We start from the raw sequence: 19,926 nt of genomic DNA, 5'->3' as shown, positions 1-19,926 counted from the left end.
TTTACGAAAGATCTATGGCTTATGCCGATGAATGCTAAACGAACGAAACATGATAAATAAAAGTGAAAGAGGTTCTGGCAGTATAATGTTACGCTTATCTACTTTATGGTCGTGCACGTACCTTCGCACCCGCCGTACACCGAAAAGGGACTGGGCTCCTTGAGGGGTACCGCATGCTATTTTGGTGCGAGCGGTGTATCCAAAAAGGGAGCGGGGCTCCTTGAGGATCATCGCATGGTGGTGTATCCAAAAAGGGAGCTGGGCTCCTTGAGGATCATCACATGGTGGTGTACCCAAAAAGGGAGCTGGGCTCCTTGAGGGTCATCACATGTCTATACTCGCCAGTTACCAAGCTAAAAGATGAAAAGATAATGGGAACTTATGAGTATCAAGATGCTATTCATAATCTTACTTTGCTATTATTTCATTACGAATTTGAAATATGTTTTACTATATTCTCTTCTCCCTGTTTGCAAATAAAATGAATTGAAATGAATTTACGCTGTTAGGGTAGTATGTTACTGAGCTTCGGCTCATGATGTTTTGTTTTCTGTTTTAGGTATGAGCATAGCCATTGCAAGTGCGCTGTTAATAAGGAACATGTTCAAGGGAGAGTGAGCGGTATCTGATGTTGGAGAAATTATTATTATTATTTGGGTCAAGTATTTATGTATAGATATCAAGGACTATTTAAGGTTGCATTGTATTAGTGGGCCATATCCCACATGCTTAAGTTCCATTTCCGCTGCAAGTATGTGCAATTGTGTTTAATTAAGGTTATGAATTTTCGGGGCGTTACAGAGTGGTATCAGAGCTGAAACCTAGCCGGAAGTGCGGAGTAATAGACTTTGCACCGCCTAGGTACGATCATTTGGGAAATTAGATATTGAGAGAGTCAAGGTTAATAAATGATCATTTGGGTAATAGAGTCTAAGAAATGAGATTATGAATGGGAAATTTATGAGGTTTGCGCCTAGGTATGACCCTTTGAGAAATTAGGCATTGAGAATCTTGGGGATAATTGATCGCTATTCGAGTTAATAATGGATTATATGATATGTGATGTTGAATTGATAATTTCTGAGGGTTTCACCGAGGTATGAATTTGGAGGGGAATTAGATGTTGAGATGGATAAGTTAGAGTATTATTCTAATAGAGACTAATGGCTTGTGAATAACCTTTTGAAGCATGAGTATGTATATCTCACATTAAAGTAAGACACAAAAAGGGTCAACGAGATAACATAAAGAATACTTTGAGATATTGCAGTCCATGAATTTTTGGGTGATAAAAAGGTTAAGTATAAGGAAATATAAATATATAAGGTTAACTATATTGTGGACATTATCGAAGTTGTAACTTGGGATCGATTTTATGAAAGTTCGTGCAAGGATCTCTTGATTAAGAAAAATTGTCAAGGGAAATTAGGATTTTTACTTTGAGGAATTAGAAAGTAAGTAACTCCATTGCAGTCATGAAAATTTCGAGTTTAAAAGTTGAAGTACGTTATAAATGTGGCGTGAACTAGTATTGCGTGTTATGGTTTTTACTAAACAACGAATTATGGCTTTTAAGCGAAGCATTAATTTAAGAAATTAGACAACTTATTAACTTGAAGGAATAAGGATGTACCATTTGGAGATATTATAACTACTTGGAGTATAACTAGGAAGTAAACATTTGGACGTCGAATTTTTTTTTTTTTTTTTGAGAAGTTTTTAACTATTAAGGTCATCATATTTTAAAGATTTTGGACGAGACATCTTGTATTTGGAAAATTAGGTATAACACTTTATGACGATGATAATTACCTTAGTATGATTATTCAGATAAGTTTGGGAATGTGTAATAGATAATTCTGAGTGCTCAGATTCATATGGAAAATGACATGTTACGATGAATGTGGAGAAAATTGAAGTTGGGAGAAACAATAAACGTTATCTGGGTTGATAAAGCGAGAAATGAACCTTGCTCATATCAGATAATTAAATGTATAATTAGGTTGGAAATATGTTACAACATTATTAAGAAAATAGACGCTTAGCCTTGGGACAGTGATAATCAAACATGTTGCCAAGACGGCTGAAATTAAGGATATATGAATAAGAAATAGAAAATTGGAGGTTTTAGGAAATTACTAGATGATATTATAATTTTGCTGATTTCAAAAGTCTGACAAAGTTCATGCTATAAAATGATGGATGGTGAAAAGATAAAGGACCTACAGATGTGTGCGAGGAATAGTTAAGCCACGGGGGATTATAAATTAAGGACAAGTTCGATTAAATAAACGTGGGCTAAAGATTTCTATGAAATTGAACGGACCGAGTAGTAATTGTGTTAATGATTTTGGAATTCATGGAAATTGATTTTTGGGAATTTGGCATTATCTTTAGGATTGTAACATTTGTTTTGAGATTATGTGACTAATAGATATAGAGACTTGAATAAGGAACAAAATTGCGATAATGATATTAAGTGAAGATAGTACATGAACCTAAACTCTTACTTGAATGATGAATGACCTTATTGGATAAAAATCATTGGTGCATACGTTGGAGGAAGAAAGAAAGTACAACCAAATCACTTTAAGCAGTGCTTACCTTACCAACCCTATCCCGAGATATTCTCAAAGCCATCAAATTCAATGATATTCTTGAGTAATGATATAATACTAGTTCTGATTAGTGACAAGTCGTTAATAATTGAATTTTTAGATATAAGTTTAATGCCTTAGAAATACTGATAGAACCGTATGTAAGTACGTATATGCTTTAGATCATAATAAAAAGATGAGTAACTTAGTACGAATGTATATTTTTTCGTGACCAAAGAAATGTGTTGTGCAAGGTTGAGAAATCCAATCTGCTGACTAATTATATTATGAATTATGAAGTTTCAAATATGAAATTTTTGAGCGAGTCAGCGAAATAGCTTACCGTTTAGCGCTGCCGACAGATTTGGATAGAGTCCACAATGCTTTAATGTGTCAATGCTGAGAAAATACATACTAGATCCTAATCGTGTGATTCAACACGAACTCCTAGAGCTTAGAAATGACCTAACGTATGTAGAAAGACCAATTGAAGTTCTCGTTCGACGAGAAAAAAAAAAAAAAAAAAAAAAAAAAAAAAAGCAAACTTAGGAATACAATAATCCCTATGGTAAAAGTCCTATGGGCTAACCATTCGTCGTCAGAAGCCACTTGGGAAGTAAAAGATCAAATGAAAACGAAATACTCTCACCTCTTTGCTTAGATGATGATTCTGTGAAGTTACTCATAATATGCATGTGAATATTTGACTTTGAAATTATGTGCCTGTATATATGTATATATGAGTAAATGAAAATATGATTATTGGCTATCATTATTAAGTTTCGAGGACGAAACTTTTTCTAAGGGGGAGAGGATGTAATATCCCGAAAATTTAAACTTTCTTAAATTATATAATAATAATTAGTGGCTAAATTTTTCCTTTAATCATAAGTTATTATTGAAATTTTGTTACTCTATATTCACATAATGATAATTAAATCGTTAAAGTTACAAATAATAATAAAGTTATGTTAGATTAGACATTAACAATAAATTAGAGTAAGGAAAAAAGTAGTAAACAAATTGATTTCTTTACAAAATAATAGTATTAGGATTCAAAAAGAAAAAGGAGAAAAGAAAAGAAAAAGAGAAAAGAAAAGAAAAAGAAAAAGAAAAAAAAATCAAAAACATATGCTACTGTTTCATTGTTTTTCCAAAACAACCCGACAACGGAAATGGTAATCCAAATCAGATTTTTTCACAAAAACAAACTCAATTGCAATTAGAAACTTCAATTCAATACAAATCCACTAAAAATCTGATTTTTATACTCAAACCCACCATGAACTCTAACTCTAAAATGGATTATCCTTGCTCAATCAAACTCATATTCATAGAAAATTCATTTCTCAACCAAAATCACCCAATAACCCATTTTTGATAATTCAATTCCATCAATTCATTTGGCAGAAATTGAAACTCAACTATGGCTATAAATAGCCATGTTCATCTCCTCAAACCATTCACTCAAACCACTTGAGTCTTCGCCGGAAACCCACTAAACCTCGCCGGAAAAAGCCACCCAAATCCCCCAAAGCTTCTGTTTTTTTTACTTGCTCCTCTGTTTCGGTCAGCCACCACAACCCCCACCGCAGCACCACTGCCGTCGTACTTCTGCCGCCACACACAACAACCACACCGTCACTCACCCGCACGTTATCCTCCTTCGTTCGCCCACCCTTCCTCTCGCCCAACTCGTCTCTCTCTCTCGTGCTTCCCTCTCTCTCCTCGTGCGCCGCCCAGAAACGTCGGAATTCCGCGCCGACGAGAACTCCCAGTACCGCCCTGCTGCCGGAGCTCCATCACGACGCCGCACCCAACCTCCTTCCTCCCCTGTTTTCGTGGTCTGCTCCACTGAGCAGAGGTATGAAATACCTCTCCTCCAACTTTGTTTTATTTGTTTAAAATGAGTCAAGCCCAAATGAATTAAGCCATGTTATTCAACTTGTTGGTCCAAAGTAAAATCTGATTTTTATTTAAATCCACTAATAAGATTCATGTACTTAATTTGTTATTTAATGGGCTAATTAATTAAATTACTTCTTTAATTAGTTATTATAATCAAGCAACAAGAACTAAACTAATTTGGTTAATTATCACCAATAGTTCACCTTATTTTTATAATATGAAATTGGTTAGATTCACTTAAGTTTATATATTACATTATATATTTATGACAACCATGTGTGATAAACGGATTAACAAGAAAACTTAGCAATAACGTCACCTAGTAATTATCAATATATTCTTATAATATGAAAATAATAAAGGAATGTTAGTAATTTACGATTAATTGGGTTACGATAATTGAAATTGTTTTATTAACTTGTTGAAGATAATTTATGTATTAAATTGCAAGGTACTTAATAGGATAACCTATGATAAGTTAAATTATAATTCTATTAATTATAGTAACGTAAGTAAAGTTAATTATAAAGGTTGAAATAATGAATATATGTAGCGTCAACAACGATCTTCGATAACAAAAAGTAACACCAATAACTAAAGGTCAATTGTTAAAAGAAATCGAATATTTACATTTTGTTGCGTCGTTTCATGGTTAGATCAAATGGAAAGGATATTACAGCCTCCCCCGGCTTTCAAGGTTATTAAGCAGGAATGCAGGTAACATCTATTGCTAACACCCACGATCCCCTTCGAAATGTGTTTATGAAATGATGTTTATAATTATGTAAAGGATTTTGCGATGTGATTCTTATATGGATTGTGGGATTAAATTGTTTTTGAATGAGTTTCGTAAATGATGATCTCATGACTTATTGATGCTCAAGTATGATTTACGAAAGATCTATGGCTTATGCCGATGAATGCTAAACGAACGAAACATGATAAATAAAAGTGAAAGAGGTTTTGGCAGTATAATGTTACGCTTATCTACTTTATGGTCGTGCACGTACCTTCGCACCCGCCGTACATCCGAAAAGGGAGCTGGGCTCCTTGAGGGGTACCGCATGCTATTTTGGTGCGAGCGGTGTATCCAAAAAGGGAGCGGGGCTCCTTGAGGATCATCGCATGGTGGTGTATCCAAAAAGGGAGCTGGGCTCCTTGAGGATCATCACATGGTGGTGTACCCAAAAAGGGAGCTGGGCTCCTTGAGGGTCATCACATGTCTATACTCGCCAGTTACCAAGCTAAAAGATGGAAAGATAATGGGAACTTATGAGGTATCAAGATGCTATTCATAATCATTTACTTTGCTATTATTTCATTACGAATTTGAAATATGTTTTACTATATTCTCTTCTCCCTGTTTGCAAATAAAATGAATTGAAATGAATTTACGCTGTTAGGGTAGTATGTTACTGAGCTTCGGTCATGATGTTTTGTTTTCTGTTTTAGGTATGAGCATAGCCATTGCAAGTGCGCTGTTAATAAGGAACATGTTCAAGGGAGAGTGAGCGGTATCTGATGTTGGAGAAATTATTATTATTATTGGGTCAAGTATTTATGTATAGATATCAAGGACTATTTAAGGTTGCATTGTATTAGTGGGCCATATCCCACATGCTTAAGTTCCATTTCCGCTGCAAGTATGTGCAATTGTGTTTAATTAAGGTTATGAATTTTCGGGGCGTTACACCTACCTTCACCCGAGAGAGCTTTGTAATGTTGTTTGATACTGAATTGAGAGTCCACAAGCCACTGCTCACTATTCTTTTTTTCATTCATCAAAGTCTTTTGGCACGCATACTTCCAAGCCCAACTAGCACTACTTGGGGCTACATATAAACTCCATGTGGATTCCTTAATGTAGATTTCATTCACCCACTTCACCCACAAGTTATCTTTTTTCTGAGTAACCACACAAGCTAGCTTAATTACTAACTGCAGTCATATTGCATTTCTAGGTTTCTCTAAACCCAAGCCCTCCTGCATTTTTGGATTTTCATAAAGGCAACATCTCCAACTCTTGTATCATTATGAGACCCAGACCACAAAAAACATCTGTAAATGGAGTCTACTTCTTTTAGCACTCTTGGGAATAATAAACAACTGGCCCCAATAAGTGTGAATGCTCATTAAAACACTATTAACAATATGATATCTAGCTGCAAATGACAAGTTACGAGTGCTCCACACCCTAATTCTACTCACCATCTTCTCAATGAGAGCTTGACAATCCTTTACTTTTAGTTTTGAGGTTAAAATAGGTACCTCAAGGTACCTGAAAGACAACTTCTCAATTTTAAACCCACTAACTTCAGTCACTATTTGGATTTTCAACTTAGACATCCCTACATAATACACCTCAAATTTTTGATTATTAAACTCCACAATTGATGCATTTGAGAACATTAGAAATCCTTGAAGAAGAGTATAGATAGACCTGAAGTCTCCATGACAGAACAACAATAAGTAGTCAGCAAAACAAAAGTGTTTTAGCTTTAGACTTCTTACATTGAGCATGATATTTAAACCCCTCCAACTCTCCTACATAGGCCAATATCCTATCCAGGTATTCCATACAGAGGGTAAAGAGCAGAGGGGACATTGGGTCCCCTGCCTTAGGCCTCTCTAAGCACAACCTAGTTGGGTACCATTTAGCATTATTGAAAACATAGGTGTCCTAACACACACTAAATTTGCTCAATGAACTTCTTACATAGTTTGAAGTTTGTGTTTTTGTGGTTTGTTGGAAAAATACAATTCATTGATAATTTGTTGTATAAATGTGCAACCAGTCTTACATTTTCATACCCTATCTACACGGTCCAATAAAGATAGATGTTGTCTCATATAAGTTTGCATGATTCAGTGAACAAAAAAAGACTATAATATATTGTCGAATCTAGTTAAATATTGTCATAATTATATCTTAGAAGAACTTAATTTGATCAATTAGGTTTTGTTGCATTTATCTTTAATATTGAATGTAAATGGCGTATGACTTTCAAGTAAGGAATTTTATATTGAAAAAATTGACAATAGAGGTCTCAACTTTGAGTGATAATTTTTAAAAGGTCTAAAATATTGATTAACTTGTGTAGGGTCCCAACTTTAGGGGGTCTTAACTTTTAGCGGGCCTTAGTGACTTGAAACTGGCTTAATAGGTCATAACTTGTAAAACTTGGGTCATACCAAAGGCTTAATTGAAGGAGGGAAGTAGGAACTAGGTGAGACTTTTAAAAAATTGGTCAGTTTTAAGTCACCTAGGCCCGCTAAAAGTTAAAACCTCATAAAGTTGAGACCTACACAGGTTAATCGATAGTTCAGACCTTTTAAAAATTATCACCCAAAGTTCATACCCTTATTGTCATTTTTCCTTTTATATTTCCCCTTAAAAAAAAGTCTTGTTCGTCCAACTTTTATATAATAACTAGTTATCAGGTCCGGACAATACAATACAACCTGATCTAGTGGTTAAAACTTTAGTATATATGAACTTGAAATCACGAGATCAAATCCTATACTATGCAATTTTTAATTTTTATTGTACATTCTAAATTTATATAAGTTCAATTCTACCTACCTCCATAAGAAATTTCTAATGAAGAAAACACACATCCTAGCATTTTCGTTAACATCTATGCAACTTTCGAGGAATGATAAACCTCTTTTTGCTAGATGTTTGCAAACATCTAGCAGATAAAGAGGAATAAAAACACTATTTATATTTCATGAACACTATTTGTTAGTTGCATGAACACTATTTTTAGTTACACGAACACTAGTTTTAGTAGCATGAGCACTATTTTTTAGCATCGAAATTTTCGCGACTACTTTTTGGTTTGACTGACACTCTGCAATTTTTGAGATAACTTTTTGGTGATATGGGTCCCATGAAATAGAAGATGAATAAAACACTATTTTATATTTCATGAACACTATTTGTTAGTTGCATGAACACTATTTTTAGTTACACGAACACTAGTTTTAGTAGCATGAACACTATTTTTTAGCATCGGAATCTTCGCGACTACTTTTTGGTTTGACTGACACTTTGCAATTTTCGAGATAACTTTTTTATTTGACGGACAACTATTTCCTATATATATTGACAGTTTTACCCCTACTAGATGTTTGCAAACATCTAGCAAAAAGAGGTTTATCATTCCTCGCAACTTTCATAGAATCATAAACAACCAATTTACAACTAAACATTAAAAGTTTAATCTTAAAATTTTCAACCACCCTCTTCTCTCGTTATTTTCCCAACCAAAAGAGATTCCCATAACTTTAAATGCTTAGTTTCACACACTGCCTTGTGCCTTCCCTCACTGATAGTGGTCAGTTCCCTCTCCAATCCCCTCAACTCCTCCGGCACGTGCTCATCATGCTTTAATCATGTGACCTTCTCCCTCAACTCTCACCTGTTCACTTTGTCACAAATTAATTACTTACCCCCACTTTCTTTTTTCTACTGTCTCTTTCTCTGCAGTTTTTGCTCATTCCTTCTTCTGCTTTTCTTACTTCACTTAAAAACTTTTAATTTCAAAGTTCAAACCACTCTTCACTTTACTGTTGTGAATGTTGATCCAACTTAATATTAAGAATTCCCAGATTTTTTTTCTCCTTTAATTGATAATGTGAAAGAAAGTTATGGGCTGCATACAGTCCAAAACGACACTCCTTCCTTCCTCAAACGACACCCCTCCCCTCCCTGAAACCGACAAGCAAATCTCTGGTATGTTTCTTCTTCCCTTTGATTTTCCCACTTCTTTTTCACCATTTATATTTCTGGGTATTGCCTAAATTTTTAAAAAGGTCTCTTCTTTTACTTATGCTTCGTTTTTTTTTTATTTTCGTGAAGTTTATTGCTTTGATTTTCTGAAGATTTATCTTCAATTTTTTTCTGGGTTTGTTGATTTCAGTTGTTTTGGTTGATTTTTCTCACTTATTTTGTTTTTAATTTGGTTGATTTTGTTTCTGGGAACTGCTTAATTTTTGATAAATTTGTTGTTTTTGATATATTTTGGATTGTTTTTCTCATTCTTTTCATATGGGGTAAGTGCAGGAATTGGAGAAGTAGGAGATGGTGATAATCAACAGCAGAAAGTGGCAGCATTTAAAGAGTACAGTTTGAATGAACTTCGAAAAGCTACAAATGGGTTTAGCACAGAATGTATAGTTTCTGAAAGTGGGGAGAAAGCACCTAATGTTGTGTACAGAGGAAGGCTTGAAACTAATCGTTTCATTGCTGTTAAACGCTTTTCTAAACAATCCTGGCCTGATGCTCATCAGTTTCTGGTTTGATTTCTAATCTTTTACTAAATTAAAATTAGTGTTAAAAGTTCAATTTTGGAAATTTATGATAGTGTTTTTATTTGGTTACTTCAAAGATATTGGGAAGATTATAGACTAAGATAGTAAAATGTATTACTGGATGTGCATCAATATTGCTGTTTGTGGTTCTCTATGAAACCACCTAGAAGAAGGCTAATGTGGTATAAATGTAGAATTTATGTTGGATTTGTTGGGGAGGAAAGAGGATTGATTGTCATCAATTTAGGATTGATGAGGTTAAAAGTCAAATAGTGTAAAGTGTACAACTTTTTATTTCTGGGTCTCAGTCTTTTTCCATCCTAATAAGTTAGCGAGTTTGTACTCTTTTGTCATTTTATAGTTGGTTTTTTTTCCCTTGGTCCAGCACTTTTTAATTCCCTGACTATATTGTTCACTTTATGTTAGAATTTATGGTTGCCTTTTTCTTTGGTTTCCTCCGAAAACCATGGAATTTGTTTCTCTTCGTTTGATTTTAATAGCATATTGGAAAGCATTAGCATGGTACATAATAAAATTTTCCTTATATGGGTTGAGATTACATTTGCTTCTAATACAAGTATAGAACATTACGAGTCCGGATCCTCTAGAGTTTTAGTGAAACTCTACAAGGTAGAGTTGTATCCGAGCCATACATTTTAAAATCAAAGGCTTATATTGGTGGAATGGAAAGATTTAGGAATAGATTTTGATGAGATAAAATAAGGGGGATTTTGGAAAGAGAATATATGAGGCATTGATTTTTTATTCAATGGTTGATATTGCTCAAACTCTACCTTGTAGAGTTATTTTACAACTCTAGAGGATCCAAACACGAACATTACATCAACTATCAGTTACTAAAAGTAACTCTTTTATAGCTTTTCATTGCTCCTTAATAGCCTTTTTTACCCCCACCTGTCCACCCTCCTTTCTTGGGGGTATGCATGCAATTCGGGTTGGGGGTGGTCCAATGGGTGAGTGAGTTGACGAGGTGGTGGTGGCCGGTGGGTTGTTGGGGGTTATATTTTTATGCCACAACTTTTAAGTTTTCCTTTGTCTCCTCCTTTATACTTGATGAGCAGATTTGAATGTTTTGAACTTCTCCTGAACATACTTCCAATATGCTCACTTGACTGTAAAATTAATAATTTATGCAATTTTTTTTTCCTTTTGCCATGAGCTGATTATGTGTGAAATTATAGGAAGAAGCAGCTGGTGTTGGAAAGCTCAGGCATAGAAGACTGGCTAACCTCATTGGATGTTGTGCTGAAGGAGATGAAAGATTGTTGGTGGCTGAGTTCATGCCTCATGACACACTATCGAAGCATCTTTTCCATTGTATGCTTCAAGTCTTTTACTATATGGCTCTTGCTTATTCTCACTCCATAACTATTTTTATTTTGGTTGGTTAAATGGCCTACACGCAGAATCAGAACTTTACAGGTTACTTTGTTTTTATGTATATACTATATAGATGTGTAGACAAGGTTCTAGGCTTTGATATTTTTGATCTAGACATAAAATTTCTTATATGATGATGAATCATACAAGGATTTATACAAAGAACAGGCAAATAAAAACAGTGCATGAGATCTCATGTTTAATTTGGTGTTTTTTTGGTTCTATGTCTTAGATGATAAACAACCTCTTCCATGGGAAATGCGTGTGCGGGTGGCCTACTATATTGCATTGGCTCTTGAGCATTGCAATGCCGAAAACCGGAAAATTTATCATGATTTAAATGCTTATAGAGTGCTTTTTGATGAGGTATGTACCATTATTCTTTAAATTTACTGTTTTGTCTTGGATTCTTGTAAAGTTCTGAGCTTCCTTTTGTTTCTCTTGGCAATCATCTGTTGCAATTTTCTCTTTTTTGGCTTAGGAATGCTGATGGCAGAAAATAATGTGTGATCTTAGGTCATACTCGCTCCGTTTTTAATTAGTTTACCCGTTTTTTTTTTTCAAAATCGAAGTTCATCAATCGTGACTGTATTTTTACACTAATATGTACACACTAAACATTATCATGTGAGAGCAGCAAGTGATAACCTATTGGTATTGCCGTATTGGGATCAATTCCGATCCCAAAATTCCTGAGATCGAGTCTCACCCCTTGCAAGAGGGATCCCCAATTTCCCTCACTCGTAAGGGACTCTAACTTACCTATCTAAATAAAAAAAGTAGGTCTTGTTAGATTCGTTCCAATATCCACATTTAGTTATTAGATTTTTATAATTTTTATCAGGATGTATTGATTTTTACCAACTTTAAATATACCTCGATTCGTGCATTACCACCCATCTTTTCTTTACTTTGAATTTTACCACCTTAAAGTACTTAACTCGTCAGTGGGGCCCACATAACAGATACAATCTCCCCCCCTTCACTTTCTCTCCCGCTGATTCCTATCTTCCTCTTCATAAACCAAAATTGTATCCTTTTCTCTAACCTATGATCCATCTCAGAACTCAAGAGACTATCATGCAAACCAAATTAACTTAGGGCTTATACTTGTTTGCCATATTTGAACAGGTCGTCTTGAAGATTTTGGGGCCCCTGTCCTGATATGAAGATTTTGGGGCCCCTGTTCTGATATGAAGATTTTGGGGCCCTTGTTCTGATATGAAGATTAGGCCCCCAAATATATAAAAAATAATGATGGAAGGTCAGGGTATTAAAGATGGAAAGTTGAAAATTTAAATATTGGTCATTAAGAAATTTTGTTAAGGCTGGAAAACGAGGGTGAGTTCCTCAAATATGAAGTAAATTTGTTTAAAATAATATATTTTAGGGCTCTTATAAATTTGGGGCCCTGTGCTGTTGGGTTCTTTGCACACCCTCATCTACCCCCCTATATTTGAGCACAATCAAAGGACAATTGTAGAACCTGAAGTTGCAATAATATATAAATTTTTGACCAAATTTCATAGGTTAAGTTGTTGGTTAAAATTAGAGATTTTTTAAGAATTGATTAATTTGTTTAATTGGGGTAAAATTGAGGCATCCATAGTGTTCCTTAGCTTAGCAATTGCTTTATTTTACATTCCTCTTATTTTAGTTCTGCTTGGTGACCTCTTATGTATGCAAATTTGGGGCTATTTTTTGATTAGGTTGTGCAGAATGATGAGGTTCTCTTGTAATTAGCTTCACATGGAACTTCAACATATGATTAATAGGTATTTTTTGTAGGAAAATAATGTCTGGTTCTTCGATATATCAACAAAAGTGCAATTAAAAGGTAAGGGATAGTTGGAGAAGAGAAAAAGGGAAACGGGAGAGAGAAGGTGAAAAAGGAGGGAAACTGAAAAATTCCTTCAAATGAGCCCCAGTTGACCGGAAACTTCACTGTAGTGTGGGTTGTGATGGTGCTTGTTAGTTTTTACAAGTCACATACTTGTAAAATTCAAAGAAAAAGACAAAAGGTGGTAATGCGCAAATCAAAATATATAAAAAAGGCAAAAATAAGAAAATCCTTTTTATTGATACACAAATGAAGATATTAACCATCATAGGGATGTCTTGGAGACCGTGAAGAAGCAAAGGGGTATAATAAAAACAGAGGGAGTAATTAGTAGTATACAAGTGTAGGGGGCTGTAGCAAAGTTCGTAGTAGGTTGTCGATATTTCTAGGTGGGAGTAAAAACTATAAAGATAAGGAATGGCATTACAAGGGGTATCAAATGTAAAAACTACCAAGTTCATTTTGTGCTTCTCTTTTCCTTTCCCTTTTCTTTTTTGTTGGGGGTGGGGTGGGGGGGGGGGGGGGCGGGGATGGTTTGCTGACATGTCTAGAGCTCATGTTTGCTGTTGGAGAATAAACCTCAATGTCTTTGGATCATACATTTTTCTTTGCTATGACTATGATTTTCAGCAGTCTAAGCAATTTGAGACATGTTGGTATTGGATAAATATTTTCGCAGAACTTTCAGCCATGGTATTAGAATTCACTAACACACCCTGGTTTCTAGCTTTCTTTGGGAAATACTTTACAAAATTGGATCTCGTGTTGTAGGATGGTGATCCACGTTTATCCACTTTTGGCCTAATGAAGAACAGCAGAGATGGCAAAAGCTACAGTACAAATTTAGCCTATACACCACCTGAGTTCATGCGGACAGGTAAAATATACATATTATTTGTCTCAAATCCCTAATCATGCTTGTTTGTTAAGATCATTATGAGGTTGTTTACTTCTTGTGCTAACCACTATGATGTGGCTTAACCCTCACAATACATAACCAAAATGTAGACTTGGTGCAAGAAAGATTCAAATATTTGTTATTATTAGAATGCCCATTTTATCCACATGATGAGCTTGGAGACTTGTTTGGATGCTACATACTAGTGGTGGATCCAAGAATTGAGTAACGAGGGTACGAATATATTTGCCAAGATAAACAAATCAATAACTCATAAGAGTTGTTTCATCGTAACCCTTCTAAGGATGTGCTTCAATGACATTTTACAATAGAATCAAGGATGCGTAAAAATTAATGCTCCCCTCCATCGCGTAATAAACAAAGCAAAAAACTATTTTCAAGAAACAAATAAATGATGGTGGCATGACTTTTCTAGGCAAATCATGGAAAAATATGGAATAAGAAATAGAAACAAGAATTATATTTTGAAAAACCAAACAAGGAAACAAGAACTAAATTGTGAGATGGAGCGTGTATAAGTAAATTCTTAATTGTATACCCAATTTGTATTTTCATGTTAAAATTGTTAAGTTTAAATAATCGGTAAACCATATTAATAAAAAATATGACTAATTATTATGCTTTTATAGAATATGAAAAACTGTACAAGACTTGTAACTCGTGTGATCTTTTTTTTTTCTTTTGGGGCTCCCTTTCGGGAACCCATGGTAAGAAGAATTTCCTCTTGCCGTCCTCGCACATGACACTCATCCAGAGGCCTAACAAGCACCCTAACCCCCCTTCCCCCAACATTTAAATTTGTGCTTCCACCAAGATTTGGACCTTTGTCTCCCAGGTAGATAGGAAGCGATACTATTGGACCCAAGGGTCTTTGTAACTCGTGTAATACAAGGATGAAAATGTATTATATAAGAAGTATAAGTATATATATTTCTTTCTTAAAATAAATAATACTCCTAATTATAAAATCTTAAATACAGTGATAGAAAGAAATAATTAGACAATACAACAATTGATCATAAATATTATGAAAAGAGGGTTAGTAATATGAACTACTTTCCTTCTAGTTGGAATTTTCTACATGTATGCCAAAGTAATATGTTATCATGCAATGAAAAAGTATAATAGAAGGCCAATATGCATGTTTCTTTAAAACTGTAACATGCCAGCAATGTTATTGCATCAAAATTCTTAAAATTGTGGAAAAATAAAGAATTTGGTGCTACCGATTCGAACCACTGACCTCACAACAGCATAAAGAAATCATGTTCCACCCCACTAACCATCAAGACAACTAGACAAGTGCTTCAATTTAGTTAACAAATGCAAAAACAACTTTTATAGAGTAAAATGGGGGTACAACTGTACCATACCGTGCTTCTATCTTTATCTATGGTTGACACTATCATGTAGAAATTCAATGGTATTCCATTGATATCAACCTTATAAAGACCAATATTATTTTCAGAACAGTAATATGAGCATTTCAAAAGTTCTTTAATTTCGCACCCCCTAGGCATTTAATCTGGGTTTTGACTCCTATGCTTGTTTGTCAGCCCACCTTTAAATTGCCCTGTGCTAAACTACTAGTAATAGAAAAGAAGAGATAATAGGACACAAAATGTGAATCCGTGATTACATTAACAGTGAATCACTAGTTCATCTTATCATATCTATGGCTATATGTATCTGTCTGTATGTAGTTTTTTGGTACTGTATTTGTCGATCCATCTTCCTCATACACCCTCCCATGTTTCTCTATGCTTTAAAATTTGTAATTCATAAGTACTATACTATTAATTATCAAGTCACAAATTTCATTTTGGACGTGGAGTACTTTATCAGTTGCCAGTTTACGGATGTGAGTAGTTGAGATGGTGCTGATTGATACCATGGTAAACAGTAAAAAAATAGAGAGAAAGTGATCTCCTCGATGCATCACATGTCTGAAAAAGATGCAAAGAGTTCCATCCTCCGTGTTTATGGTGTTTGGTCACTTCAATGTCCCAAAATCCCTGTTTCTGTTATTTTTTTTTGAAAAAATTACAAGAATAAGCCAGCCTTTGGCCGGTCTTCTCAAAATAAGTTAACCTTTTGATTATTACTACCTCTGTTTCAAATTAATTGTTACACTTACACTTACACTTTTCACGCATGCCAATGCAGAACTTTGAGGACATATATCTTTAGTTTTGTATTTGTAAAAATTATAAAAAGTATATATTAATAAAATACATACTAATACGAATCTAACAAGATCCCACATGACTATATTTTTATTCATGTATAAATGACAAACGAGGGTCAAAGTGCAATTTGTGAATAGTGTAAAATGTCAAAGTGTAACAATTAATTTGAAACGGAGGTAGTATATAGTAAGTTTAACTTTCATATCCCTCAATTTTAAACAAGTCAAATAACCGGTGACCGGTTCTACAGGTAAGCGCCTCATATTTTTTATACTTATGTTCGTACTTTTATAGTTTTTCGCATTTTTGTATTGTTTTACGTAGAATTTTTGTATTTTCTTTGTACATTTTGTATTTTGTTATTTTAAGAAATTTTTATTTTTTATGTTTCTCCCTCCTCCACCCTCTCTTATTCTACCACCAGTCCACCATTAGATAGAGATTTGGGTGGTGGAGGGAGGAGAAGATAGAGATTTGGGTGGAAAAAAAAATACTATATCTCAAATAAATAAAACAAAAATAAACTTAACATTATAATTTTAAATTATAAATTTAAAAAATCAGACCAATTAAATAACCATACATGTTATTTATAACCTGTTAAATAGGTTAATAACAAGTCATAACTTGTTTAAAATTTAGGGGTATGAAAGTTAGACTTATTATAAAATAATCAAAATGTTAACTTATTTTAAGAAGATGGGTCAAAGGTTGGCTTATTCTTGACAATTCTTCCTATTTTTTTTAATATATTTGATATTTCAAATTTCCTGGATAAACCCCCTTCCTTAGCTATATGCTATCTTTCTTTTTTATCCCTATATTTTTTTGTTGAAGCTACAATTGTGCTGAAATTTAAGACAGAGCACTGAACTATAGTTGTGAAAACTCTGCAGGCAGGGTTATTCCCGAGAGTGTCATCTACAGTTATGGAACCATTCTACTTGACCTTCTAAGTGGGAAGCATATACCTCCTAGTCATGTATGTAAACTTGGTGCCCTTTATTTATTATGTTTGCTTTATGCTTTTCTTATAACATGTGTTCTGGTTTATTTGCTGCATAATATAAATTACTTGTAAAGTCAAGATCAAGTTGTAATCTATTACTGGACTGGGCGTAGATGTGACCTGTCCAGTACTAAATACTGTATTTCAGTGTGTCAATGGAGTGCTTTCATCTCAAGATCATTAGTTGTAATCTATGACTGGACTGGGACCCGGCCAGTAATAAATGACTGTATTTTAGTGGGTCAATGGAGTGCTTTCATCCGTTTCCACTCACCAATCAATAGTTCATGAAAAAATGCTGTTACCTGTAGCATGTTGCTCATGGACATCAATTGCATACTTGATTGTTTTACCATTTCTGCAACAGCACCAATTGAGTCCACTATCACTTTTCAGGTCTAATTTGAGAAGGAACAGTTAGTAGACCATTTCATTGGGGGGGGGGGGGGGGTTTGGGCCTTTGCTCTGTAACCTCCTTCGTTACCTGTAACCTCTATCCTGTCCTCTGCAACCCTTTGCTCTGTACACTCCTTCGTTCATTCTTCATTTGGGATGCTCTCTCTAATCTTTTTGCAATTAGGACAGTGTTCTTTCCATAGCTGGGGAGGTTTATTAGCTTGAGTTGTTGATATAGTTTTCTTAAAAATGCGAAGTTGCTTGTGATTTTTTTGTTTTTTGTCATTAGTTTAAAAAATATTTCTGGATGTTATTTGGATTTTATTAATCTTTGTTGGTTCTGGTAATTTTCTTGTGTTTGTAATGTTGCTGTAATATACTGAGCAATATGCTTCCTGCTCAGGCATTGGACATAATAAGGGGAAAGAGCGCATTGGTATTAATGGATACATCATTGGAAGGACAGTATGTAAATGATGATGCTGCTACAATGATTGAACTGGCATCAAAATGCCTTCAGTATGAAGCGAGGGATCGACCTGACATCAAATTTCTTCTTGCAGCAGTCGATCCCTTGCAAAAGCAAAAAGAGGTATGCTTTGCTTTCCAGTGGATATGTATGGGCAGACAGGGAAGTAATTTACACTGTTTTAACAGTGAAACTAATTAAGGATTCAGAATTGACCCAAATAGTTGATCATAGGTCGCGTCCCATGTTCTGATGGGTTTGCCAAAGACTGCAGTGGTGGTGCCAAAAATGCTCTCCCCCCTTGGAAAGGCTTGTGAAAGGATGGACCTCACAGCTGTTCATGATATATTGCTTAAAACTGGCTATAGAGATGAAGAGGGTGCTGACAATGAGGTACTATCCGACTTTTCCTTGCTGCTTGGAGATCATTTTTTCGCATACGGTGTTGGGAAGTGTGGGAATGTTAGAGCTGTTTGTGTAAAGCATGTTTCTCACTTTAAATTACTCTCTGTTGGTTACCTATGTTGCTGTCTTAGGGGCAGGGGGGGGGGGGGTTACACTTCCTCCATCATCGAAGTAAGTAAATTTTTGTGTTTTGGAAGTCCCTTGAAGAAGTATATAGTCTCCGTGAGTGCTTTTCCAGCATCTGATTTTCACTTGTCTGAAAGACTGAACTTGTAATTATGTTGTAAATTGAACAAGAGTAGCTTTTATTGGCTCTAAACTTCAACTTTTATGAACTTATGTTTCTTGAAATAGAAAAATAAGGTGAGGAGAACAAGCTTTTAGATAGTTCTTTCCTCACTATTTTTCTCAAAATTTGGAAGCCACATCTATGGTCCACCCATGACGTATCCGCTGACCTCTCTAGTTTTTCACTCAGTTCCATTCTTTGTCTATGAGATTGTTTGCTTTCCTACTTATTCTCTGCATCTTACACTAATGCTGAAGGACTGCCCCGAACCATTCTTTTTTATGCTTTTTTAAATACTTGGCCTCTATGCAGCTCTCATTCCAAGAATGGACACAACAAGTTCAAGACATGTTGAATACAAAGAAATTCGGAGATATTGCATTCAGAGATAAGGATTTCAAAAATGCTGTAGAGTACTACTCCAAGGTACTAATTTGCCAGGCTCCATAAATACACTCTTCCTGTAAATCATGGCAAGCTATTGCATTAAGAGATTAAACATGTTCCTTGTAACTCATGCCCGTGTTTCTCGAATCAAAACAGTTAGTGGATATGATGCCTGTACCTTCAGCCACAGTGTTTGCAAGGCGGACCCTCTGTTACATGATGATCGGGCAACCTGAGCTTGCCCTTAGGGATGCAATGCAGGCTCAAGTATGCATACCAGAGTGGCCAACGGCCTTTTACTTACAAGCCCTAGCACTGTCTAAGTTAGGGATGGAGGGCGATGCTCAGGATATGTTAAATGATGGTGCTGCCTTTGAAGCCAAGAGGCAAAGTAGTTGGAGGGGCTAAAATTCTTTCTTCTCTACTCCTGTCATATTTGTTGGATTCTTTTTCTCCTTTGCTTTAGGTGCTTGTCTAAATCATACGTCTTATGTAATATGGCAAAGTATTAGAGAGTAGATAACTAAATTTATGCTAGCCTTTGTTTATGTTATCCATTTAGGGTTATTCTTTTGAAGCTCCATCCCAACTTCCATTGTTATATTGTCATTATTCTGCACACACGTAAACGAGACTTATGAACTTGTAGATCATATTCTGAATTTGATGGTTTTACAATTATTATGAAGAGAGCGAATTATTGTTTATGAGTTACGACATTAATAGATACGTGACGTAATTCGTGCATCCACTTCGGTCTCTTAACTAGAAGATACCTTGTTGCCTCTGACTCAAAAGATG

General features: G+C 35.0%; 1 protein-coding gene and 1 long non-coding RNA gene across 2 annotated transcripts; both read left to right on the top strand.

Moving 5' to 3' along the window:
* The first annotated feature begins 4,146 nt into the window (after window positions 1–4,146).
* LOC125497562 (uncharacterized) lies at window positions 4,147–6,330 on the top strand. The gene is made up of 3 exons (XR_008969368.1): window positions 4,147–4,461; window positions 5,162–5,222; window positions 5,958–6,330. It is a non-coding gene; the product is annotated as an uncharacterized LOC125497562 (long non-coding RNA).
* A 2,530-nt stretch (window positions 6,331–8,860) lies between these two features.
* On the top strand, window positions 8,861–19,832 carry LOC104892944 (serine/threonine-protein kinase BSK2). The gene is made up of 10 exons (XM_010678972.4): window positions 8,861–9,243; window positions 9,574–9,806; window positions 11,024–11,159; window positions 11,455–11,588; window positions 13,834–13,939; window positions 17,067–17,152; window positions 17,979–18,167; window positions 18,279–18,437; window positions 19,051–19,164; window positions 19,282–19,832. Exons 1-10 carry the CDS (start codon window positions 9,159–9,161, stop codon window positions 19,531–19,533), a joined length of 1,494 nt encoding a protein of 497 aa, XP_010677274.1. The 5' UTR covers window positions 8,861–9,158; the 3' UTR covers window positions 19,534–19,832.
* Window positions 19,833–19,926: the final 94 nt, after the last annotated feature.

The sequence above is a fragment of the Beta vulgaris genome, chromosome 5 (assembly GCF_026745355.1).
Source record: "Beta vulgaris subsp. vulgaris cultivar EL10 chromosome 5, EL10.2, whole genome shotgun sequence".
Lineage (NCBI taxonomy): Eukaryota > Viridiplantae > Streptophyta > Magnoliopsida > Caryophyllales > Amaranthaceae > Beta > Beta vulgaris.
This window is presented reverse-complemented; position numbering and strand designations above follow the sequence as displayed.